Source organism: Lonchura striata, chromosome 33 (assembly GCF_050655825.1).
Source record: "Lonchura striata isolate lonStrDom1 chromosome 33, ASM5065582v1, whole genome shotgun sequence".
Classification (NCBI taxonomy): Eukaryota; Metazoa; Chordata; class Aves; order Passeriformes; family Estrildidae; genus Lonchura; species Lonchura striata.
This window is the reverse complement of record NC_140735.1, coordinates 5,407,125-5,431,876: the sequence shown is the minus strand read 5'-3', so window position 1 is coordinate 5,431,876 and position 24,752 is coordinate 5,407,125. Positions and strand designations below refer to the sequence as shown.

The following is a 24,752-nucleotide window of genomic DNA, read 5'->3' as shown; positions in this document are numbered from 1 at the left end:
AAAAGTTTTGACTCCTGAAATGGAATGACAGTGCTTTTGCATGGGAAGGAAAGCAGCTAGCCTCAGATTATAAACTGGAGAGGGGAGGAAAATGCCAGCAAGAGTTTCCTGCCCTAGTCTGTTTGGTGTGAGAGCAATGTCTAGAGCCCTAGATGTATTCAATACTGGAACTCGGCTCCAAATGCTGCAGCTAGGTTCCTCAACGTGAATGACAGCACCTATTCTTGTGAAGGGAAACACCTTGTCCGACTGACGGTGCTGCAGATGATCATCTGCCAGGTGGAGGTGAAGGCCAGCAAAACGTTTTCATCCTAAAACACTGTGACTAGTGCTTTATTTTCCAAGGAAAAATATTGTCATTCCCTTTCAGGAGCACACATGAGGAATTTGGAAACCACCTCTACTAATGAATATGTCCAAGGATTTCTCCAACAGAATAGGTGTCTGGAGAGATAGGTCTTGTTTGCCTTTTCCTTTCCTGGGCCAACAATCATCTGCAGCACTAACAGTAAGACTAGGTGTTTCTCCTCCCAAGGAAATGTGCTTTCATTCACTTTCTGAGCCCAACCTCCTAAATTTGGCGCTAAGCTCAAAATTTGGGTCCATCCACGGATTGCTGCCACACAAAATGTTCCAGGACAGGAAGGTCTTTACTCCGCCCGGACAGCCTCTCATCTGCCCCTGAAACACTGGCTATCTGAGGCATCGTGGGCCCACTGAGCCAGAAATAACTCAGCCTTGTGTGGCCAGTCCAGACCCACCTGGGACACTTTAATCCTGGCAGCCCCATCCCTCTGTCCATTGCTGTGATGCTCTTCAGTGCCCGACTCCTGGGTACGTGAGCACCCACAGGAGGGACTTTCACAACCAGCTTGTCCCCTGGGCAGTGATGTCCTGCCCCAGCCCAGCAGCCCCAATGGGTTTCCCTTGTGCTGCCAATTGTCCTTTTTCCATTGTTCCAACCACCCCACAGAGCACTTGCCACCATCCATGAGTCAGAGCTGAGGTAGAGTTGGCCATTTCTCTCATTCAGCCATGTCCAAAGCTAGCTAGACGGCTTTAGGCTTTAAGCTCTGTAACGTGCCTGGAGCCACCTTGTCCTTCAGTGGCTTCCATAAGTTGCCATGTAGCATGTAGCACCCCATGAACTCTCCCATCTCGCTCCCAAGTCCTCAGCCCTGGCAACAGCAGTAACTGCTCACCACAGAGCCAGTCCTCCTGGGGGGAAAAGCAGTCTCGCATTTGGGCCTCTGTGTCAACTTCCCCTGTGCAACTTCCCCTGGTTTCTCCTTTCCCTGTCCCCTCACAGGATCGGTAGCCCTGGTGGCCACCCCCCTTTCCCTGGAGACCAAACCCCTCTGCCCAGCCCTTAGCCCTGTCCCCCACCCCTTCCCTTTCTCAAGCTGTCTCTTCCACGTGGTCCCCCTCTTTTACCTCGCTGAGCTCCCTTCAGCCACATGTGATATCCTCCACTGGAATAAAACCCTGCAAAAAGAGCAAAAAGAGCCTTTCTTGCCTCTGTCACTGAGCCAGCTGTGGTGGGTGGTGAGTGAGGGTCTGACTGCATTACCTGAAGGTTATCTCAACTTGCTTTTCTGCAGGAGACAGATTATAGGCAGCAGCAACCACTACTCTAACACCCACATTTTCAATTGATGCACAACTGGGCCCTGACCTTGAGGCTTCACTGAGCCTTTTGGAAGTGTCTCCATTGGATCTCCTCTGGATTCTAAATCACTATCAGAGAGAAAAACCCCAATTTTCTGGGGGATTTCTCTGGGGGTGGCCAACAACCCTCGAAGCTTTGAGGACCAGTCTAATCAGTGAAACCTCCTCTGAGAGTTTTTTTCTGACACACCAAGGTGGCGAGTATAGCCTAGTGACAGTCACCTTTTTGTATTGTTTTCTCTTTTTTTATCTCTTAGGAGGCAAAGGGGTTAATGGAGTAGGACTCCACACAGCAGCTTTCCATTTTTGATGCATCCCTACAATATGGCAGGAACCATCAGGAAAGAGAGAGTGATGCTTTTCATTTCCTGGTAGTCAGGGCCTCCCTAGCACGTGCCACCTTCACCTCTTCCCCTTCTGATGATAATCTGAAAATTTTGCCACAGGGCCAGTTTGTAATGACTTCCAAGATATCATTCCCTTTGAACATCCCGTCCCAGCACTGGCAGTCAGGTGCCAGTGGGAGCTGTGCTTCAGTGCCAGTCCCTTCTGAAACAGATGGAACCTCCTCATAAGCTGCAGAGTGCTGTATGGGTATAGCTGGCCTCAGATCCTTTGTATCCCAGACTCAAGAACCATAGGGTGGTCCTCCAACTTCCCCAGGTCCCTTCTGCTGGAGGCTCCAGGGTGAACCATTCTCCCTGGCTGCAGTGTGGAGCATTTTTTCCACACCTTGTCCTCTCCTGTCTGCTCCAACGGCTACTGTAAGGAAGAATCTCCTCTTTAATTTGTTCAAAAGCTTGTTGCTGTGAAGGACCCCACTTGAAATCAATCTTCTTCCTTGTCTGTCATATGATAGAGAGGGTTTACAATCTGACTGTAACCTGGAATATGCATTTTCCAAAATACCACAGTGCCAGGAAAGCCTGTGTTTCCTTCCTGTGGGTCAGTGGGGATATGGCTGCTATTTTGTTGACCACATCCGCTGGAATCTGACAATGTCCATCTTGCTATTTTACTTCTAAAAACTGAATTTCTTGGGCAGGTCACTTGACTTTACTCTGTTTTATGGCAAAACCAGCCTTCAGGAGGATCTGAATTACCTTATCCCCTTTCTCAAAAGCTTTCTCTGCTGTGGCACCACTTTGCTGCCTTGGACTCCAGCTCACGCTGAAGTTCCAACACGTCCAGCATGGCAGCACTCAGTGATGGTGGGACTTCATTCAGGCCATGACAGTCTGCTGCCAGTGTCCACTCTCCACGGGACTCAGGCAGGGGCCATGTGGGGCTATTGAGGGGTGAGCGAGTCTTGCTGAGCACGCCCAGCTCTCCAGCGCCCGGATCAGCTCATGGACAGCCTCCTGAAGTTCCACTTGGTGCCATGTTGCCGACGGGACACTGCTGGGCTGGCCATCAGTACCTGCTGTTCTTCAACTCTCAGCAGGCCCACAGCAGAAGGGTCCTCTGAAAGACCAAATAAGAGATTCAGCTGTCTAAAGTTCTTCTTTATCCACAGCAGCTCTCCCAAAGCCCGGCGGTGTCCTTTTGGGTTTTTGAAATACCTCTCCTGAAGTGATCTATGCCAAGGATACACGGAGCCTCTAATCCAGTGACAACGGCGTTTTTCTGCCACTCATGCCCAGTCAGGAGCACTTCAGCCCCCAGTATAGTCCCTGTTGGGACCCCCCTGTCATCCCAGAAACAGAGATGGATTCTGCCCCTGCATGATGGCATCAGGGTACATTATCTACCCATGTCAACTAAGGCCTTGTGCTCCTGTGGCTCTGCTGTGCCAGGCCATGGATCCACACAATCCAACAGACCCCATTGTCCTTTTCCCACACCTGGCTGGAGCCAGGGCCCCTCCAGCTCTGATCATGGTACTTGTTGCTCGCCTCTTGTAAATATGACCAGGAGGTCCCTTCCAGAGGGTCTGAAGTAACACCAGCCCTTCAATTCTACCTGAGGACTTGCCCAGTGGAAACTGAGTGGCATTGTTCCTTAAAGAGTTTTCTGACTGCAAGACCACTTTGAGACTTCTATGAGACTGAACCTTGTGACACCCCTGTGAGACCCTCATGAGACCCCCTTGAGAGACCCTTGTGTGAGAGACCTCCAGTGTCCTCCAGGTACCCCAGGAGTCACCAGAGGGCATAAGACCCCAGGAAGGGCAGGTAGAAGTAGCGGTGCTCAAGGACAATGGTGACAGTGATGGAAATGGCACTGCACAACCAGCTGAAGGCCCTGAACTGCAGCACAATGAGCCTGTGCCCCACAGGTGACTTGTAGGGGTACATCACCTGACCAGGGTCAAAAAACTGCCTCTCCCCCCAAAGACAAACTCCACAAAGCAAACATCATCCAAATACCCCATATCCCTTCAAATGCCTCCCATATTCCCCAAATACAGCTGGGCACATGGGTCTCACCTGAACCTCAATTATAAAGCACCTCATGGTGGTCAAAGAACTGCCCCCCAAAATGTACCTCCTTGTGGGCAAAGAACTGCCCCTGCATCCCAAAATACCCCCCAAATACCCACAAACCCTCTATATACAGCAAAAATACAGGTGGGTGTAGGGGTCTCACCTGGGCCTTGTAGGCAAACAGGGTGATATGGGTGATACTGTACAGGGTGATGTTCGTGGAGAGCTGGATGGAGTTCCCCAGTCTGATGTGGTCTCTGAAAGCACCAACCCTCTGGGTGCCCCATAGAGACCCCCAAACTACCCCACAGACCCCCTGCAAATGTTCTAAAGGGACCCCTGACTGCCCCATAGTGACCCACAGCTGCCCCCGTGCTCCCCAGTCACCTCCCCATACCCTCCGTGGTACCTGTGATGGAAAAGCACTTGCCCAGCAGGATGAGCACGAGGAGGAAGATGAGGAAGCTGATGGGGTGGAGGGAGCAGCAGCATGGGGGTATGGGGAGGGCTGGGCACCCCCCTTCATCACATCCCCGACACGAGGGTCTCTGCACCCCTACACCTCCTGTACTCCCCCAAGCCCCTCATTACCTCCCATGACTTCAAAGTGCCCCTGTGCTCCCCCATACCCCCTATACTTTGCTGGGAAAGCCCCCCAAACCCACCCAGAACCCCCAGCCCCATCAAATCTTAATATGCCACTTGGACCTTGAACCTCCCAGTCTCTGAAGATCCCCCAAATCCCAATGTAACTTCCCCAGAGCCCGATGCTCTCCAGTCCCTGCAGCTGCTGCTGGACCCCACAAACCTGCCCATAGCCCCACAAGCTCCCCCTTCATGCTCCATGCTGGCAGCCACCATGAGCCTCTTCAGGTGGTGTGGAGCGGCTGCCACCCTAGACAGGTCTGGGGGGACTGGAGGGGTGAGCACAGGATCTCTCAGAGCACTGCCTCCCTGAGACCCCTTGAAGCTCAGATCTCCCCCAGCTGCTCACTGATGAGTAACGTGAGGATGATGATGGGGACGAGGGTGATGTCTGTCTCCAGAACACCTGGGGAAGGTGGGGGGCAGGGTGAGAAGGGCTTCACTCCATGAAGCCCCCAATACCCACCAGGGTATCCACAGATGACCCCTGCATTGCAGCCCCACCACAATTCCCCATGTACCCCAACGTCGCAGAGGATAGATAGATATGATTGTTCTCTTAGCTAGCCGAATGTCACCTCTGCCCTTAGATGAATCCTAGAGTGAAATGGACTGTTCCATCCCACCCCCCAAAAGATTGTGGCTCATCCCACACCCCTGTACCTGCCCGTGAAGCATCGGAGTCTGTAACCCCATTGGCCCATGCCTTGTCCCAGCCCACCTAGGAGCCCCTGAAAAAGGGGCTCCGAGGGGCCATGAGGTCTCTTGGCCCTCTCCTCCTCTCTTGGCCCTCTCCTCCTCTCTTGGACTTCCTCCCCCCCTGGGGCTTTCCCTCTCCTAAACCCTCCGTTTCTCTCTCCCCTCCCCCATCCTCCTAAGCCCGGCCATGTGCTACGCCTGAGAGCACGAGGCTCGGGCATTCCTGAATCCTCCAATAAACCTCTCTCCCCAAGGGCAAGCTTCAGAGATCTCTGCCTCCCTACACCCCCACCGTGCAGGAGAATAATCTTCACACACACTGGGCCTTCCACAGAAACTGGCACGGCCTCCTTGGGACACGTCCTGGCCCTTGGCCATCCCAAACCCGCGGGTGTGGCACACACAAGGAACTGTGGGCCAGGGCAGGAATGCTGCTCTGAGCCCTGGCGCCCGGGGAGCGCTGACACCAGCAGGTGAGGCAGAGTCCCTGCCCAAGCAGACCTGCCACCCCCCGAGCCCTGGCAGGGTTGGTGCCGTGTCCTGCCCCAGAGACCTGTGCCCCTGGGGGCTTCTGTGCCAGAGGGAGCCAAAGCCCAGGTGCACTGGGGGCTGTGTTCCTGCCTGCAGGGGCTGTTGGCAGGAGCACCTGGAGCAACTGCTGGCAACAATTAGTAGATGGAAAAATGGTTAACCCTGCCCTGTTATAGAGATCTAAGTGGCCAATAAAGTACAGCTCTCCCCTCTTGTTCCCTGCAGCAGAATCAGGACCATGAACAGAAACAGTCACAGATATTCTTTCTGCACTCTCTAAGCAAAGCTATGCCAGACTACAGATGCTGCCTTCAAACTGACTCTAATTCCAGCCTAGACCTCTCACCTCCCAGACAACTCCTTCCCCAACACACCTCCAACACCAACACCCTGCAAACACCACACAGAAGGCCTCAACATCCCGCCAGGACTCCCAGCTGTCCCCGTCTCTCTGCAGAGCTTTCCCACCCTCCAGCAGACCCCCTGGTTCCCTGCACGTGCTGTGGGATGGCACTCAGGAGGATCTGCTCCAAGGCCTTCCCCGGCAGCAAGCTCAGGCTGCCAGGCCTATGGATCCTGGATCATCCTTCCCACCGAGCCTTCCCGTGCATGGCTCTTCCATTGGCACATCTGCTCTCAGCTGGGACTACTCTGCTCACCCAGGGCTGCTGGTAAAGGAGAGAGAGCAGCCTGGCAAGGTTTATCTCCAGCTCCCTCTGTGCTCTTGGGGAACGTAGAACCTTCCACAGGAAAGCAACTGGTGCCACAAGGAGTGGGTGGCATCAGGCAGCTCTGGGGAAGCCCCTCTGGAATTCAGAGGGAACACTGTTGGCCTTGACCTGTTGGCACCTGCAAAAGCTTGAAATCAGCTGCCTCAGCTTCCAGGGCCTCTCTTGGCCGGCATCCTGACGTGGATGCAGGACGGCTGCCAGGCACTGCTGGGACCCAGCGGGACAGGACCGGCTGTCTCGTGCCCACGCAGCAGCCCTGACACAGCCAGGGCCATCCCGAGAGCAGACAGACGCTCATGGGCCAGCAGAGAGGAGCAAGGAGCCCTGGGCTCCTCTCAGGGTATCTCAGCTGGGCTCACTCCACAACACGCCCCCATTGGAAGGCCTGCTGATGCCCAGCTGCCAGAAAGGCCTACCTTGTGCTGTCCAAGATGCACAGGGAGAGCCAGTGAGCAGGACACTTGGGAGGCTGTCATGGTTTGACACGGGCACAATGCCAGCGCCCCCATGAAAATGCAACCTCTCAATTGAATTCTGTGAAATGTGATCGAGAACAGAGCAAAGCAGGCCAAAGCTTAATAACAAGGGAAAAAAACAAAAAAACAAACCTTTATTAAGCTACTACTATGAAAGGAAAAAGAAAGAAAATCACAGAAAATCCAAAATGAAAACCTTTCATTGAATGTTTTTACGCAGCAAAGGTGGCTTTGCTGGACATTTCCCAGCACATTCCCGGCTGCAGGCAGAGGGAGGAAAGGGAAGCGAGTCCCTGACAGAATCCCGGAAGGATCGCGGTGGGAACGGAGCCGGCCCGCGGGTTACGATCCCGGGAGGGAGAGACGCCTCTGCCCCAGCGAAGGTGCAAATGAAGCCATGGGAGCGCAGCCTGCGGATTTGACTGAACACGGACTGAACGGAACGAGAAATGGGAAGGAGAAAGGGAGAGAAAGAAATAGTAAAGGGATCTCATAGAGAGAGAAAGAAATGGGAAAAGGTCTCAGAGGGACAGAAAGAAATCGGAAAAGGCTCCGGCCCGGCCTCCGCAGCTCCCCGGGACACCCGCCGGGCGCAGCGGCCCTCACAATTCCAGCCAATCAGCGAAGGCGCTGGACAATTTCCAGCCAACCAGAGCCGTTCTCGCCGATGCGTCACCAGTTGCCGGGCGGCCCCGCAGCGCCCCGCGGCCCCGGAGCGGAGCTCGGGGCTCGGCCCGGGGGGACGGATCCGCCCCGGGGGGGTCCCCGAGCCCCCTGCCCGCCCCGGGGCCGGCCGGGGGCTCCCCCACCCAGCACCGGGGCTGCGGGGCGGCGGGCAGAGGGGGAAAGGGAGCTCCGGGCTGGAGCGGAGGGGCTGCGGCAGGAGGAGCAGGGACAGGAGGAGCGGCAGGAGCGGCAGGAGCGGGAGAATCCCGCCGCTCGCACCGCCCGCACGCCGGGGCTGCAGCACCCCTGCCCCGCCAGCGTCGCCCCAGCCCCGAGCCGCAGGGGAGGGGGAGGCCGAGCTCGCCCCGGCTCTATCGAGGGGTCTCCGGGGGGATTTTTCTGGAGAGTGCTCGGAGCCGGCAGATGCCGAGCCCCGCATCCCTCCGGGCTCCCTGAGAGGAGCTTTTCGGGGGGACAGGAGCTTTGATCGCCCCTCGGAGGGTCCCGGGGGACCACGCGGGGCTGGCCCGGTGCTGACAGGGTGGGACATTGGTTTTGGGGATCCCGTGAGAGCCGGGGCTGCGGAACGTGGGACCCCCGAGGCGGCAGAGGGGAAGGGGCGATCCCGGAGCTGGGGGACCCCCGGCAGCCCGGAGATGAGGCGGGGACGGGACCCCTGACCCTGGCAGGACCTGTCCTGGGGTGAGCTCACGATGCTCGTACCCCCATTGGTCCGTTTAGCCCCGAAATGAGTTCTGCACCTTCAGGGCTGGTTCTGAGAGCAAAGAGGGGGAGGAAGAAGAGCACAGTTTGTTTTCAGGAACTGCATCACCCCTCCACATTCCGGCTCCTGGGCTGCTGTGATGCCTTAAGGAGCTGGAACAGAGGCCAGAGGGAGCCAAGAGGAACAAAGAGGATATTTATTGAAGTGCCTTCAAAGGCCACACCCTGGCAGTACTGGAGCCACACTCGGGTCTCTGCCCGGATGGCTCCAAGATGGAAGCAAAAGAGGGCTTGGTCATGAGATCTGACATTTTTATAGGTGTTAGTCCATTTCCATACAGGATTTAACTGCCCAGTTAATAGGTTCAAATGATGAAGTTTCCTCCTCCTTCCTTGCTTGCTTGCCTGCCCTCCTCTTTTCACGTTGTTTGTGCTTTGGGCCTGAAGTTTGAAGAGATTGTCCTTGACTCTCCAGCTAGAGCAGGATTGTTTTGTCTTCACCACCCTGTGAAAAGATGCCAGTAACCCCTAATATAGAGCTAGAAGCTGCACACCAAAACAGAACAGAAAAACTTAAACCTGAGGTATCAGTTGTCTGCCAACAGACAGACAGCAGGACAGAGCTCTCCTTTGCTTTTAGTTAGTTTGTAGCTCGCTGAGGCAGAGAAGTTCCCCGGGCTCTGGTTTTTCTTTTTCTTTGGAGCTGTTTACACCTGCTCTGGACTGAACACTCAGAAGAGCACCCCAGCCCAAGGCACTGACACCTTGTTTTTCCCCACATCAGGATTTCCCATTCTCAAACTTTGGCTGGATGGAGGAGGAGGCTGTGAGGAAGATGCCCTGGGACACCGAGGCAGGTGAGGAGGAAGTCAGTGCCCCTTTCCTCCTCTCTCCTGCTCCATCTCCCATCCCAGCACAGCCCCCGGCTGCAGGACAGCCCGCTGCCGGTGCCCTCCTGCCGGGGACGCACTGGGGGGATCTCCTTGCCCTTCCCTGTGGCACGGAGGCAAATCCCATCCTCTCCTTGTCCTTCCTCCCCCAGAGCAGGAGCTGAGGATGGAGACAAGGGAGAACAAATCCCCACGGCAGAACCTCACGGAAGAGGCTGTTTCGAGCACCTCCATGACACAGGAATCCAATGGGGAAGAAAATCCCTTGAGGTCCCACAGGAGGAGGGGCTGCAAACACAGATCACAGGGATCTGAGGAGGAAAGACCCACTCTGTGCCAGGAAGGTGGGCAGAGTTTCAGCCAGGGCTCAGAGCTGGTGGTCCTTGAGCAGCCTCATGACAGGGAGAGGCCCTACGAGTGCTTGGAGTGTGGGAAGAGCTTCAGGAAGAGTTTCAACCTGGTCTGCCACCAGAGGATCCACACTGGGGAACGGCCTTATGAGTGTGGGGAGTGTGGGGAGGGCTTCAGCCACAGGTCTGACCTGATTGTCCACCAGAGGTTCCACACTGGGTAGAGGCCCTATGAGTGTCCTGAGTGTGGGAAGAGGTTTCACACCAGTTCCCATCTCCTTGTGCATCAGCGGATCCACAGACAGGAGAGGCCCTTCCACTGCCCCGACTGCGGGATGGGCTTCAAGCATAACTCCACCCTCGTCACCCACCGGCGCATCCACACCGGGGAGAGGCCCTACGAGTGTCCCCGGTGTGGGAAGAGCTTCTCAGACCGCTCATTCTTTACCCGGCACCAGCGGAGGCACCGGTAAGGGAAGCCCTGTGACAAACCCGCCCGCAGGAAGAGCTTCGTGCGCTGCTCCAGCTCCATCCCCATCAGAGGACCCACCCTGGTCAGAGCCCTGGTGACCACATTCCCTGTGGCTATCACATTCCCTGTATCACATTTCCTGTGATACACAGAGGGAAGTGGCTGGTGTCTCTTTTATTTTGCCTCTTATTATATTTTATATTCTTCCCTTCAAAACATGGAAAATTGGCGTAAAAATCAATAAATTCATCAAAGGCATCTAAAACCTCACATTTTACTTGTGTTTTTGGGGAATCTTGGATTCCAGGAGATATCTGGGAGTATATGGGGAGGGGGGGGTGGGTTGGGGGCTATTTGGTTAGTTGTCTTTATTTCCCAGTGTGGGAGGGGGTCCTGGGGACAGTCCACCTGGGATGCCCTGGGAGACCACTTCTGTGTAATTTCCCGCCTCCCCTGAGGCCAATCATTTGTTATCCCTGTTCATGTCCATCATTGTTTTAACTATCCCTTTGTTCTAGAATGTTCCTTGTTCTTTGTGCCTTCATTGATTCCCTCTTGTTAGCCACCCCTTCCCCTTGTCCCTTTGGTTCTCACCCTGTCGGTCATCCCCTGCTCCTCCCCTGTACCTGTCCATTTTTGGCTGATTTGTACCCTGACCCTCCGATCCCATTGCTGTTATACACCTTACCCCGCCTTGGGACGGGGCGCTCAGAGCTCGCTCCCTTCCTGAGTGGTTGTCTCCCTGCACCTCCGACTTCTCTTCCCCTCAATAAAACTCTCTGGAAGCTACAGCAGCCTGAGCGCCATCCCGCCTCGGCGGAAGCCTCGCTATCACTGTCCGGCTCCGGCAGAGCCCGCCCTCTGTGGCGTTCCCAGCAGGACCCAGGTCCCGGACACCACATCTTGGCACTCCAAATAATGAGAAGGATTGATCTGTCACCTCAAAACCACTCAATGCCACTGAAAACTACTCAATCCCACCCCAAAATAACTCAATTCCACCACTTCCCAGGGTGAAATTGGGTTGGAAGGGGATTGGGCAAAGTGGTATGCAGGTCAGGATGGGAATTGGGTGAGGTGGGATGGAGATTTGGGAGGTGTGAAATGGGGGAAGTACAGCTTGGGAAGGGGTCTTGATGTCCAGGAGGGGTGGTATGAATTGAGGTTGGGACTGGGGAGGTGGGGTGGGGTCTGGAATGAGACAGCCAAGATGATTAAATAGGGGAAATGTGGGAAGATTATTCTCCTGCACGGTGGGGGTGGAGGGAGGCAGAGATCTCTGAAGCTTGCTCTTGGGGAGAGAGGTTTATTGGGGGTGCAGGAAGGTCCGAGCCTCGTGCTCCCAGGCGTAGCACGTGGCTGGGCCTCAGAGGGTGGGGGAGGGGAGAGACAAAAGGAGAAGGGTTCAGGAGAGGGGAAGCCCCAGGAGGAGAAGAGGGGAGGAAGTCCAAGAGAGGGAGGAAGTCCAAGAGAGGGGGAGAGGTACAAGAGACCGCATGGCCCCTCGGAGCCCCCTTATCAGGGGCTCCTAGGTGGGCTGGGACAAGGCATGGGCCAGTGGGGTTTCAGACTCTGATGTTTTAGGGGCAGGTACAGAGGTGCGGGATGAGCCACAATCTTTTGGGGGGTGGGATGGAACAGTCCATTTCACTCCAGGATTTATCCAAGGGCAGAAGTGACATTCGGCTAGCTAAGAGAACAATCATATCTATCTATCCTCTGCAACAGGGAAACCCGTTACTTAGTGAGTTTTTGAATAGTCTACATTAATGAGGAGATGCTGGGTTATCTCACATTCCTGAGACAGTTTTGGAGCACTCCCCAGCTCTTGGGGGGTTTCCTGAGAGCAGCTCCACGGAGCCCCATGGCCAGGGGTGTTTGCCACGGGCATGAGCTCAGAGCTGTGCCAGAGTCCATTGCCTCAGTGCTGAGAGTGGAGAAATTATGCACGGCCCCAGACATCTCCAGTGTGTGTTTGTGGAGGCCTGTGAGCTTACTGGGGAGAGGGCAACAGCAATGCCCTGGAGAAATGCGCTTTAGGTTCCGGGCATTCCTCACAGATCGGGGTGAGGACAGAAGCTTCCCCCATGGTGCTCAGCAGCACTGTGTTAATTTGTCCCAGTTCTGTCCTCCCTATTGGCCCATTGGCCTTTCCTAACCTTTTTACCCTGATATGTTCATGTTCTAGCAAGTTCTCCATTCCCTGTCCACCCTGGCATTCCCTATTAGTCCCTTTCCCTGTGTACCACCCCTAAACCCTGAGATCCCTGACGCTCTCCTCCACCGCCTCTGTTCCTGTATTTATACCCTAAACCAGCCTTTGTCTTTGTCTTTAACCCCCAGACCCCTGGAGCGTCAGACCCTGATAAACCCTCCTTGGGGCTCCTTGCCTGGATCAGGAATGGTGTGGCCAGCAGGACCAGGGCTGTGATTCTTCCCCTGTGCTTGGCACTGGTTGGGAAGCACCTTGAGTGCTGTGTCCAGTTCTGGGCCCCCCAATTTAGGAAGGACATGGAGGGGCTGGAGCGTGTTCAGAGAAGGGAAACAAGGCTGGGGAGGGGTATGGAGCACAAATCCTGTGAGGAGCAGCTGAAGGAGCTGGGGTTGTTGATCCTGGAGGAGGCTCAGAGGGCACAAGGCGGTGTCAGGGCACAGGTTGGACGTGATGATCTCCAGGGTCTTTTCCAAACTTGCTGATTCTGGGATTCCCTGAAACCACCCTTGGAGCAGTTGCAGGAGGAGCCCTGGGCCTCCTCTTCAGAATCTCCAGAAGCCCAGGTCCCTCAGCTTCACCTCACAGCCCCAAAGCCCATCCTGTCAGTCCTGCAGAGCCTCTGCAGCTCCTCCTCACTGCCCAGAACAGGGAGCCCCACAGCCAGACACAGCAGCCCAGATGTGCCCCCCTGGCCTGGGGTGCCTCTGGCAAAGGGAGCAGCACCAGGCACTGCAGGAGCCTGCAGATAATTCCTGCAGCACTTGTGGGATGATCCTGCTCCCCAAGGGATGTTCCCGTGGTGCCAAGTCAGGAACTGCAATGGGGAGTGGGGCAGAGAGGAAAGGGCAAACAGGCATGGGATGTGTGCAGGGGAGGGAAGAGGGGTGGGCAACAGGAAGAAATTTGTAGCAGGAAGAGTAAAGAAAGCAAAGGTGAAGCTGAGGAAATGCTCAGGGCAGTTTGGGGGTGGCTGCCAGGCAGCCCTGGCTCTGAGCAGCAGCGTCTGCAGTGGGACAGGAAACTCCCAGCTGATGGGAACAAACTTTCTGGCTGACTGCAGAGGCCAGGACAAAGCTGAGTGGTTTCCCTGGCATCCCCCAGCCCTTCCTGGCCCCAGGGGCTGATGGCATTTGTGCTGCCTCAGGTTCATGTCCCCACAGCCCCAGCATGGGGGTGCTCCCGCCTGCTGTGTGCAATGCAAACAGGGGCTGCTGAGCCAGTGCTGCCGTGTCTGTGCCTGCAAGGATGCGGCACCTCTGTGAGCTGGGGGAGAGGCCAGGGCTGCAGAGGGGGGATGTTGTTGGCAGCTCCATGAGGAAGCTCTGGGACGCTGCCCTGGGCTGTGCAGTGCACTGGGGATGGATCAGCCCCTGCTCTGCTGCTCCTTCCCGTCTCCCCCAGGGCCCTTGCAGAGCACCAGCCATGCTGTTTGTCCCCAGCTTGCCCACAGCCAGCCTGGGGCTGCTCATGGGGGTTTTCTGTGCTGAGCATTGGCCTGGCCGTGTTCCTGAGAGAGCCTGGGCAAGGAGCCTGGAGCCCCCAGGCCCTGGCCTGAGGTGTCAGCGCTGCCCCAGCAGTGCCCATGGCCTGACCCTGCTGCAGCCCCGGCACTGCCACCCCCAGGACTGTGCCCGGCCCCGAGAGCACTCAGGCCCTGCAGCAACACCAGGGCCACCAGGGCAGCGGGGCAGGGCCATGGAACAGCACTGGCACCACCAAGTGCTGCTGCTCCTGGGCACAGCTGCTGTGCCAGCCCTGATCTGCCCCAGCTCTGCACAGAGACATTGCTGCTACAGCTCCAGAGAAGGCAACAAAAGAGCATCTCTGCAGAAAACTGTGCTGGGACATCCTTTAGTTCTTTTAAAGCCACTGAGAGTGCAGCCCCTCATTGACACAGTCTGTGGGCACAGTGAAGGTGGAAAGATTCAGAATGAGAATTGGCACCAAAAATGGCATTTCTTTGAGAATAATATTAAATGAGTGCTACAAAGAAAAAGATCCTTCCAAATGAAACCAAGAAGTATCAAAGATTTCTTTTATTACAAGTGATTTGCAGAAATTGACCAGCAGTTTAGTGTTCCTGAAACATCCAGTCATCAGTCTCCTCACTGCAGCCTTGAGCTCCTGGTTCCTCAGGCTGTAGATGAGAGGGTTCAGGGCTGGAGGCACCACCGAATACAGAACTGACAGGGCCAGATCCAGGGATGGGGAGGAGATGGAGTGGGGCTTCGGGTAGGCAAATGCGGCAGTGCTGACAAACAGGGAGCCCATGACCAGGTGAGGGAGGCAGGTGGAAAAGGCTTTGAGCCGTCCCTGCTCACAGGGGATCCTCAGCACGGCCCTGAAGATCTGCACATTTGAAAAAACAATGAACACAAAACAGCCAAATGATAAACAGGCACTGTGAGCAGGAGAGCTTTAGGATGTGTGGGATTTCACAGAAGAACTGGCCCAGGGCATTGCCCTGGCACAGGGGCATGGCAAATGTATTGGCCGTGAGCAGCAGAGCATTGAGAATGGCACTGGCCCAGGCAGCTGCTGCCATGTGGGCACAAGCTCTGCTGCTCAGGAGGGTCCCGTAGTGCAGGGGTTTGCAGATGGACACGTAGAGGTCGTAACACATGATGGTCAGGAGGGAAAGCTGTGCTGAGATGAAAAAGACAAAAAAAAAAGAGCTGTGCAGCACATCCCGTGTAGGAGATGTCTCTGGTGTCCCAGAGGGAATTGTGCATGGCTTTGGGGACAGTGGTGCAGATGAAGCCCAGGTCGCTGGGGGCCAGGTTGAGCAGGAAGAAGAACATGGGCGTGTGCAGGTGGTGACCGCAGGCTCCGGCGCTGATGGTGAGGCCGTTGCCCAGGAGGGCAGCCAGGGAGATGCCCAGGAAAAGGCAGAAGTGCAGGAGCTGCAGCTGCCGCGTGTCTGCCAGTGCCAGCAGGAGGAAGGCGCTGATGGAGCTGCTGTTGGACATTTGTGGTGCCTTCACATGTGGATCTGTAAAAAAAAAACAAACATGGAATGGTTGGGTTGGAGAGGACTTTAAACATCTCAGCACAGCTTGGAGGGAGTTTCCCCCACTGCCTGTCCAGGGCTCTGCTGCCTGGAGCTGTCCCTGCCAGCAGCTGCTTCCCTGTGCCCTGGGGGCTCAGCTCTGCTTGGCAGACCCCTCTCAGCCCCGCTGCCAACGAAGAAGACATAATTAATCTGTGCTAGTTTCAAGGTTGTTTATTCTCGTTTATGTCTAACATGTTCTGCTGCCGTTACGCAGGACTGTCCTGCAGGGCAGCGTGTGGGGCTCAGCAACTCAGTGGGATGTTACAAACATTATATACCAGAAACTATGTGTGCTATATTTACAATAACGTGCCAATACCTATCACCTACGTTGAACAGTGTGTCCCCAGCCTAAAGCAATAGAAAAATGCCAACACTACAGTGAAACATGGAAAGCATGAGTAAGAAAAAGGACAAGACACACCCAATATCTTCCATCTTGCCTCCTTTGAACCGCTTATCTAGAATACTTAAATTCTACTTTTGCACCCATGTCACACTAATTATTACTTATCTCAAACACTCAGATCCTCTCATTCATCCTGTAAGATTGAAAAGTCTTTTCCATGGACAGAGATCAGAGAGAGTGTCTCTTGGGGATCTGTATGGGGGGTTCTTGACCCCCTACCAGGATCCCAGACCTGCCAGAGCAGCAATAGGGATTCCCTGGATTACCCTAGCAAACCTCATCAAGAACCATTGCTATGATCCATGGCAACCATCACTAGCCTCTGTTGCTATGGTCAGTTCTCATGGGGACCATCACAAGCCCCCTGTTGCTATGGTCAGTTTTCCATAGCAACCAACACCAGCGCCTGTTTCTTTGGTCAGTATCCATGGGAACCATCCCAATTCCCCTGTTGCTATGGCTTTTTTCCATGGAAACCATCACGAGCCCCTGTTGCTATGATCATTATCCATGGCAACCATCCCAATTCTCTTGTGGCTATGGCTTTTTTCCATGGCAACCATCACAAGCCCCTGTTGCTATGATCAGTTTCCATGGCAACCATTCCCAGCGCCATTTGCTATGGTCAGTTTCCATGGAAACCATCCCCAGCCCCTGTGGCTATGGTTAGTTTCCATGACAACCATGACTTGCCTCATTTGATATGGTCAGTTTCCATGGCAACCAACACCAACTCCTGTTTCTATGGTCAGTTTCCATGGCAATGATCAGAAGACACTTTTGCTATAGTCAGTTTCCATGGCGACCATCCCAATCCCCTTGTTGCTATGGTCAGTTTCCATGGCAACCATCACCAGCCCCTTTTGCTATGGTCAGTATCCATGGCGGCCATCACAAGCCCCCTGTTGCTGTGGTCAGTTTCCCTGGCAACCAACACCAGCGCTTGTTTCTTTGGTCAGTATCCATGGCAACCATCCCAATTCCCTTGTTGCTATGGATTTTTTCCATGGCAACCATCACGATCCCCTGTTGCTATGGTCAGTTCCCATGCCAGCCATCACCAGCCCCATTCCTATGGTCAGTTTCCATGGCAACCATGACATGCCCCATTTGCTATGGTCAATTTCCATGGCAACCATCCTCAGCCCCCGTTGCTATGGCCAGTTTTCATGGAAACCATAAACAGCCCCTGTTGGCATGGTCAGTTTCCATGGCAACCAACACCAATCCTTATTGCTATGGTCAGTTTCCATGGCAACAATCACCAGACCAATTTGCTATGGTCAGTTTCCATGGCAACCATCTCCTGCCCCGGATGCTATGGTCAGTATTCATGGCGACCATCACAACCCCCCTGTTCCTGTGGTCAGTTTCCATGGCAACCATCAACAGCCCCGGTTCCTATGGTCAGTTTTCATGGCAACCATCCCCAGTTCCTGTTGCTATGGTCAGTTTTCATGGAAAACATAACCAGCCCCTGTTGGCATGGTCAGTTTCCATGGCGGCCAACACCAATCCCTGTTGTAATGGTCAGCTTCCATGGCAACAATCAGAAGACACTATTTCTATAGTCAGTTTCCATGGTCATCATCACCAGCCCCGGTTGCTATGGTCAGTATCCATGGCGGCCATCACAAACCCCATGTTGCTATGGTCAGTTTCCATGGCAACCATCACCAACCCCGGTTCCTATGGTCAGTTTCCATGGCAACCATCCCCAGCTCCAGTTGCTATGGTCAGTTTCCATGGCAACCATTACATGCCCCTTTTGCTATGGTTAGTTTTCATGGGAACCAACACCAATTCCTGTTGCTATGGTCAGTTTCCATGGCAACAATCAGAAGACACAATTGCTATAGTCAGTTTCTATGGCAACCATTCCAATCCCCTTGTTGCCATGGTCCTTTTCCATTGCAACCATCACCTGCCCATGTTGCTATGGTCAGTTTCTATGGCAACCATCACCACCCCTTGGATCTACGGTCCTTTTCCATGGCAACCATTAGAAGACACTGTTGCTATGGTTTTTTTCCATGGCAACCATCTCCAGCACCTCCTGCTATGGTCAGCTTCCATAGCAACCTCCCGTGGCCCGGTTATATGGTCAGTTTCCATGGCAGCCATCCCAATCCCCTTGTTGCTATGGTTAGTTTCCATGGAAAGCACAACAGGAACTGTTCTTAGGTAAGTTTCCACAGCAAACATCACCAGACGATGTTCCTATGGTCACTTTCCATAGGAACCATCACCAGCCGCTGTTTCTATGGTCAGTTTACATGGCAACTATCACCAGACCCATTTCCTATGGTCAGTTTCCATGGCAATCATCATCAGCCCCTGTTGCTATGGTCAGTTTCCATAGCGGCAATCACAAACACCCAGTTGCTATGATCAGTTTCCATGGCAATCATCACCAGACCCGGTTGCTATGGTCAGTTTCCATGACAACCATCACAAGCCTCTGTTGCTATGGTCAGTTTTCATGGAGACCATCACAAGCCCCCTGTTGCTATGGTCAGTTTCCATGGCAACCAACACCAGCGCTTGTTTCTTTGGTCAGTATCCATGGCAACCATCCCAATTCCCTTGTTGCTATGGATTTTTTCCATGGCAACCATCACGATCCCCTGTTTCTATGGTCAGTTTCCATGGAAACCGTCTTCAACCCCTGTTGCTATGGTCAGTTTCTATGCCAACCATCACCACCCCTTGGATCTATGGTCATTTTCCATGGCAACCATTAGAAGACACTGTTGCTATGATTTTTTTCCATGGCAACCATCTCCAGCTCCTGTTGCTATGGTCAGTTTCCACAGCAACCATCCCGTGGCCCTGTTTTATGGTCAGTTTCCATGGCAACCATCCCAATCCCCTTGTTGCTATGGTTAGTTTCCATGGCAACCATTAACAGGATCTGTTCCTATGGTAAGTTTCCATAGCAACCATCACCAGGCGCTGTTCCTATGCTTAGTTTCCATGGCAATCATCACCAGACCCATTTGCTATGGTCAGTATTCATGGCGGCCATCACAACCCCCCTGTTGCTATGATCAGTTTCCATGGCAACCAACACCAGCCCCTGTTGCTATGTTTTTTTTCCATGGCAACGATCCCAAGCTCCTGTTACTATAGTCTGTTTCCATGGCAACCATCACAAGCCTCTGTTGCTATGGTCAGTTTTCATGGGGACCATCACAAGCCCCCTGTTGCTACGGTCAGTTTCCCTGGCAACCAACACCAGTGCTTGTTTCTTTGGTCAGTATCCATGGCAACCATCCCAATTCCCTTGTTGCTATGGATTTTTTCCATGGCAACCATCACGATCCCCTGTTGCTATGGTCAGTTCCCATGCCAGCCATCACCAGCCCCATTCCTATGGTCAGTTTCCATGGCAACCATCACCACCCCTTGGATCTATGGTCCTTTTCCGTGGCAACCATCCCCAGCCCCAGTTGCTATGGTCAGTTTCCATGGCAACCATCCCCTGCCTCTGTTGCTATGGTCAGTTTCCATGGCAACCATCAGCAGCCCCTGTTGCTATGGTCAGTTTCCATGGCAACCATTGTTAGCGTTCGGAAAAACAAATAATCCCGGGATATGATTATATGCAGCTGCTTTTGTTGAGAGCTCTGGGAATCAGGGGTACAGACCCAAATCTGACTCCGACATGGCTTTCGAGCTGAACGTAATTTATATTCTAGCGTTACACAACTTACATATTTATTATTAAACTTACATTGTTCTATTGTATGCATTGACGTAAGTTGGTTGTGATCTTTCTAATGTCACTGACCAGAGTTTCTCATGATCATTCTAATATTTCAACAGCAATTATATTTAATTACTAAACAATCATCACATCTAACAATTATATCAATTATCATGTACTAGCTACACGGTGCAGTTCTAGTAAGTACGAATTCTCCATGTGCTTAGAGTGTTTGTTTTTCCAGGGCCTACTAAGCTTATTTTTCCTTTTAACCCTTGCTCCCTATGATTTTAAAACCATTTTACTATCAGAGGAATGGCCAATCCCAAAAAGCATCCCTCCAAAGGTTCTGAAATCTTTTTTGGATCCTGTGGAAGGATAGCCTGTTTGGACACAGTACCTTCCTGCGGCTCACTTTGAACCTCCAGAATTGGACATTTTTGGGTCAACAAAAATGAAATTCTGTATTAAATTTAACCCATTGGGAGTGGCAGAAACAGATAACCACATAATAGATGTCACTCCAAACCAACTCTTTTATAGAAATGCATCATCCTGGTGTAATTACACCAAAATGATGAGCAAACCATCCCTCCAGCATCCAGCTTTTTACCAAATGGAGTGTTTTTATTCTGTGGGGACAGATTTTGGCCTGCTATCCCTGCAAAAATCAAGGGTGGCCCATGCAGCATTGGGGAACTCTCATTGATAACACCTGATTTAGAAATTTTAAGGGAGCAGACACACAGGGAAAAGAGATCCCTTGAACAATATAGACCCAATTGTGATGATGAAGTTTATACCTGGGACAAGGCTCGGAGAATTGCAGTAGCAATTTTCTCACCCCAAACAGCATCAGGGGTGGCCTTGACACAATTGGACCACATGGCATGTTGGTGGAGTAAACACACTCGAGCCATTTCATCTGCACTGAGCGACATGTTAACAGATATCAGCAGTGCAAGACAAGCAACACTTCAGAACAGGGCGGCAATTGATTATTTGTTGCTGTCACATGGGCATGGGTGTGAAGAATTTGAGGGGATGTGCTGCATGAACTTGTCTGATTACTCAAAATCTATCCATGAAAATATAAAGAAAATACAAAGCAGCATCAGAAAATTGAAAGAAGTTACAGGATCCTGGTGGGATGATTTCATTAACTTCTTTAATCTCTCACCATTGTGGAGGGAGCTTTTGAAAGTAGCATTTTATATTTTTATAGGGCTTCTAGTTCTTCTGCTTGTTCTGCCATGCATTTTCTGTGCATTCGTAGGGCCATGAACAAAGTGACCAAACAGGTGTTTCTGGTTCAAACAGGAAGGAAAGATGTTGGAATTCAAAATGTCCCTCAGAAGTTTTTGGAGGTTCCAGGCCCTGGTCGGAGGCATTTGAGACCTTGGCAGGCAGCTGCAAACAGCTGTGATTTTGAGTTTGAGCCATTTGGAATGATTTACCAACTTTGAAGGTGGAACAAGCAGTCACAAAAGTTTAGATATTATAGTAGAAGTAGTTACCAAGCAGAGGGAAGAATTTTTAGTATTGTACAAGGGGGTTTTAACACCTGTACAGTGGGGTTTTTACTTTGTACATGGGGGGTCAGATGTTTTAAGATGGAGGAACGTAGGCCAGTCCTGTTCCTCCTCTTTCTTCTTCCTTACCTCCATGTTCTTGATTATGTTGGCAGTTATGGATTGTCTTAAAGTAGAAAAGCACCATTTAATATAGGTAGTAGGTATTGGGGAATGATAGCAGGAGCCCTGGGCGGCGGAGAGAGAAGAAGAAGACAGCGGTCAGAGAGGGTGTCAGAGGTGTGTGTGCCTCTGCCTGAGCTGCTGACCAAACCGCAGTAGCCAGAGAAGACAATCTTTCAGATAGCTTGCAATAAACTGCCTTGAGACCAAACAACAAGAGGCTGCAGAGTTTTCTTTAAAAGCACGGGTTGGAGGAGAGACTTTACCACCACATGGAACCCCTGAACCAGGCCGGGGTTCTGACAGCTGTATACCAACAGCCCCTCAGTTCCATGAGGTTTGTGCTGTCAGAAATGGTCTCCTTGGTTCTTTAGGGTGAAAATGGCTGCCTGGTTCCAGAAGGTTCTCAGTGTCACAGTGGTCTCCTTGGTTCCATGAGGCCCTGCAGTGACACAATGTCCCATAGTTTCCAGGAGCCTCTGTCCCATCAGCCATGTCCTTTGTTCCAATGAGACCACACAATGACATAATGGCCTCTTGTTTCCATGAGGTTCCATAGCCTAACATGGTTGCCATGATTCCAAGGGATTCTGCTGTGTCACTATGGCCCCCTGATTCCGTGAGGTTCCACAGCATCACCATGGTTTCCTTGGATACGCAATATCTCTATGGACCATTGGTTACATGCGGCCCTGCTGTGTCACAGTGGTTCCTTGGTTCCATGAAGCCCCACTGCATAGCAATGGAATCTTGGTTCTGTGAGGTTCTGTGCGGTCACAGTGGTGTCCCTGATTCTGGAGACCCTTGGTTCCACAAGGTTCCATGATGTCACAATGGTCTCCTTGGTTCCAGACTCTAACAATGGATCCTTGGTTCCATGAGATTCCATGATGCCACAATGATCTCCTTGGTTCCAGACTGTAACAATGGACCCTCGGTTCCACGAGGTTCCATGATATCACAATGGTCTCTGTGGTTCTGGACTGTAACAATGGACCCTTGGTTCCACAAGGTTCCGCAACGCCACAATGGTCTCCTTGGTTACGGACTGTAACTATTGACCCTTGGTTCCATGAGTTTCCACGATGTCACAATGGTCTCCTTGGTTCTGGACTGTAACAATGGAACCTTGGTTCCATGAGATTCCATGATGTCACAGTGATCTACTTGGGTCCACTAGGTTCTATGGTGTCACAATGGTCTCCGTGGCTCTGGATTCTAACAATGGACCCATGGTTCCATGAGCTTCCATAGTGTCACCATGGTCTCCTCGGATCTGCGTTGTCACAATGGACAACTGGTTCCATGGGACCCTGCTGTGTCACAATAAACCCTTAGTGCCATCAGGTTTTCTAGGGTCACAATGGTCTCCCCGGTTCAACGACACCTTGCAGTGTCACAATGGCTGCCTGGTTCCCTGAGCTTCCATAGGGTCAGCCATGGTCTCCTTGTTTCTGCAGTGTCAAAATGGACCCTTGGTTCCATGAGCTTCCTAAATGTCACTGGTCTCCTTGGTTCCATGTGGCCCTGCTGTCTCACAATGGTCCCATGAGTCCATGTCCCTTGGTTCCATGAGTTTCTCTACTGTCAGCAATGGTTCCTCTCTTCCAATGCTGGCCCACTGTGTCATAATGGACCCTGGGTTCCATGAAGTTCTTCAGCATCACAATGGCCCTTTGGATCCATGAGGTTCCTTCGTGTCACCACGGTCTCTGTGGATCCACATTGTCCTAATGGACAATTCCTCCCATGCAGTCCCACAGTGTCACGGTGACCCCTTGTTTCCATGAGGCCCCACTTTGTCACCATGGACCCTTGGTTCCATAGGTTTTTTCCTCTAACAATGGATTCCTTGGTTCTGTGAGTTACCCTGCATTTTACAGAGGTTTCTTTGCTTGTAACAAGGCCCGGCTGTGCCTCAATGCACCCTTGGTTCCATGAGGATCTGGAGGATCACAAAGGATCCTTGGATCCACAGCGTGTTGAGGAGTTTCTCATGGAACAAGGACATGCTATCCTTGATGCTGTTCCTTTGCAGGAGCTGGACAACCCTGGCCTGCATATTACAGAGTTACTTTAGTTACTTTAAAGTACTTAGGACATCCTTGGAAAGACAATAGGCCTTGCACAAACGCAATAGCTAATGCTGGGTATACATGAAAATACATGAAAACTGTCACGTACTATAACCTGATTAGATGCTTGTAGAATAACAGCCAATAAATAAGTGACAATAGCAAATAAATATTCATTGGTTAACATAATATGATTACATTGATTACGTTAACCAATGAATGTTAATTTGCTATTGTATTATGTAAGGCGATAAAGGCATAAAACATGAAAAAATTAGACAATAAAGGAGGATGACATCAAGCCATATTGGTTTGGGTGTCATTACTCCAGCTGGCTCTCTGTGGGACCCTCTTCAGATTGTCAGCAACAAGGGATCTTGATTTTCATACCTAGTAAAAATGGATTAGGAGATGCTGGGGATCCATATCAACTGGGGTTTGATGATATCAATCTATAAATAGGAAAAGTAAACAGGACAAAACAATTCCCTCTGCACTGTTTTCAATATAGTGGCTTGACTTTGAATACACTTCTGCAATCTGTCTAATTAACCACTGAAGAATTGAAGACTTGAATTATTTCCATGGGCTTGTTTTGTTTGGGTGTTTGGAAGAAATATGAATGAGCCTTTGTCACTGAATTTCTACACTGAAGAGCTCAAGAAAGAAGAGGCCTCTGGAGTAGTAAAGTTCATCACTAACCTCCAAGGTGCTGAGGATCCATGCCCATCAGAGCAGGAATGAGCAGAAATGGGCACAGCTTTGGGGCTGCCCCAGCTCTGGGATGGGCCCTGGGCCTGGAGCAGGAGCAGCCCCAGCTCTGGGATGCGCCCTGGGCCTGGAGCAGGAGCAGCTCTGGAGGGCCCCAGGGCCGGGGCTCTTGTGCTGGCCTGGGCAGATGGGATGGCAGGAGGGGCTGCAGAGCTCTCAGCACCTCAGGCAGAGGGGAGCAGGGCAGCCAGGGAGCTCCTTTGGCCTTGGCCAAACCCCTTCCCCCATGGTGGGGCTGAGTCCTGGCCGAGCTGCAGCTGCTGCTGTGCCCTTGGCAGGGGCTGAGGCCGTGGGGCAGTGCCCAGAGCAGCCTGGGCTGAGCAGAGCTGTGGGGCCAGAGCCGGCTGGGCTGTGCTGGGGAGAGGCCCTTGGTGCTGCCCAGAGCTCAGGGCAGCTGGCAGAGCTGGCAGGGAGCTGGGCTGGGCTGGGAGAGCCTGGCACAGAAACCATCAGTGTCCATCGCAGCCTGGCTGAGCGGGCAGGGGCCAAGGACAGCAGAACATGGTCGGCAAGTTCTCTGTGTGGGAGCTGAGCTGGTGAGCCCTTGAGC

General features: G+C 52.6%; 1 protein-coding gene and 1 pseudogene across 4 annotated transcripts; both read left to right on the top strand.

Moving 5' to 3' along the window:
- The first annotated feature begins 7,103 nt into the window (after positions 1-7,103).
- On the top strand, positions 7,104-10,547 carry LOC144247998 (uncharacterized). Of its 4 annotated transcripts, none has more exons than XM_085564418.1 (3): positions 7,104-7,629; positions 9,351-9,422; positions 9,608-10,064. In XM_085564418.1, the coding sequence occupies exons 1-3, from the start codon at positions 7,626-7,628 to the stop codon at positions 10,027-10,029; spliced, it is 498 nt and encodes a 165-aa protein (XP_085420544.1). In that variant the 5' UTR covers positions 7,104-7,625; the 3' UTR covers positions 10,030-10,064. The 4 variants fall into 4 exon arrangements, 3 of the variants coding, with proteins under 3 accessions (XP_085420544.1, XP_085420546.1, XP_085420545.1); XR_014950724.1 differs by adding an exon at positions 10,096-10,547 and having other exon boundaries at positions 7,105-9,422; positions 9,608-9,799; XM_085564420.1 differs by having other exon boundaries at positions 7,105-8,544; positions 9,350-9,422.
- A 3,261-nt stretch (positions 10,548-13,808) lies between these two features.
- On the top strand, positions 13,809-23,319 carry LOC146764534 (uncharacterized; annotated as a pseudogene).
- Positions 23,320-24,752: the final 1,433 nt, after the last annotated feature.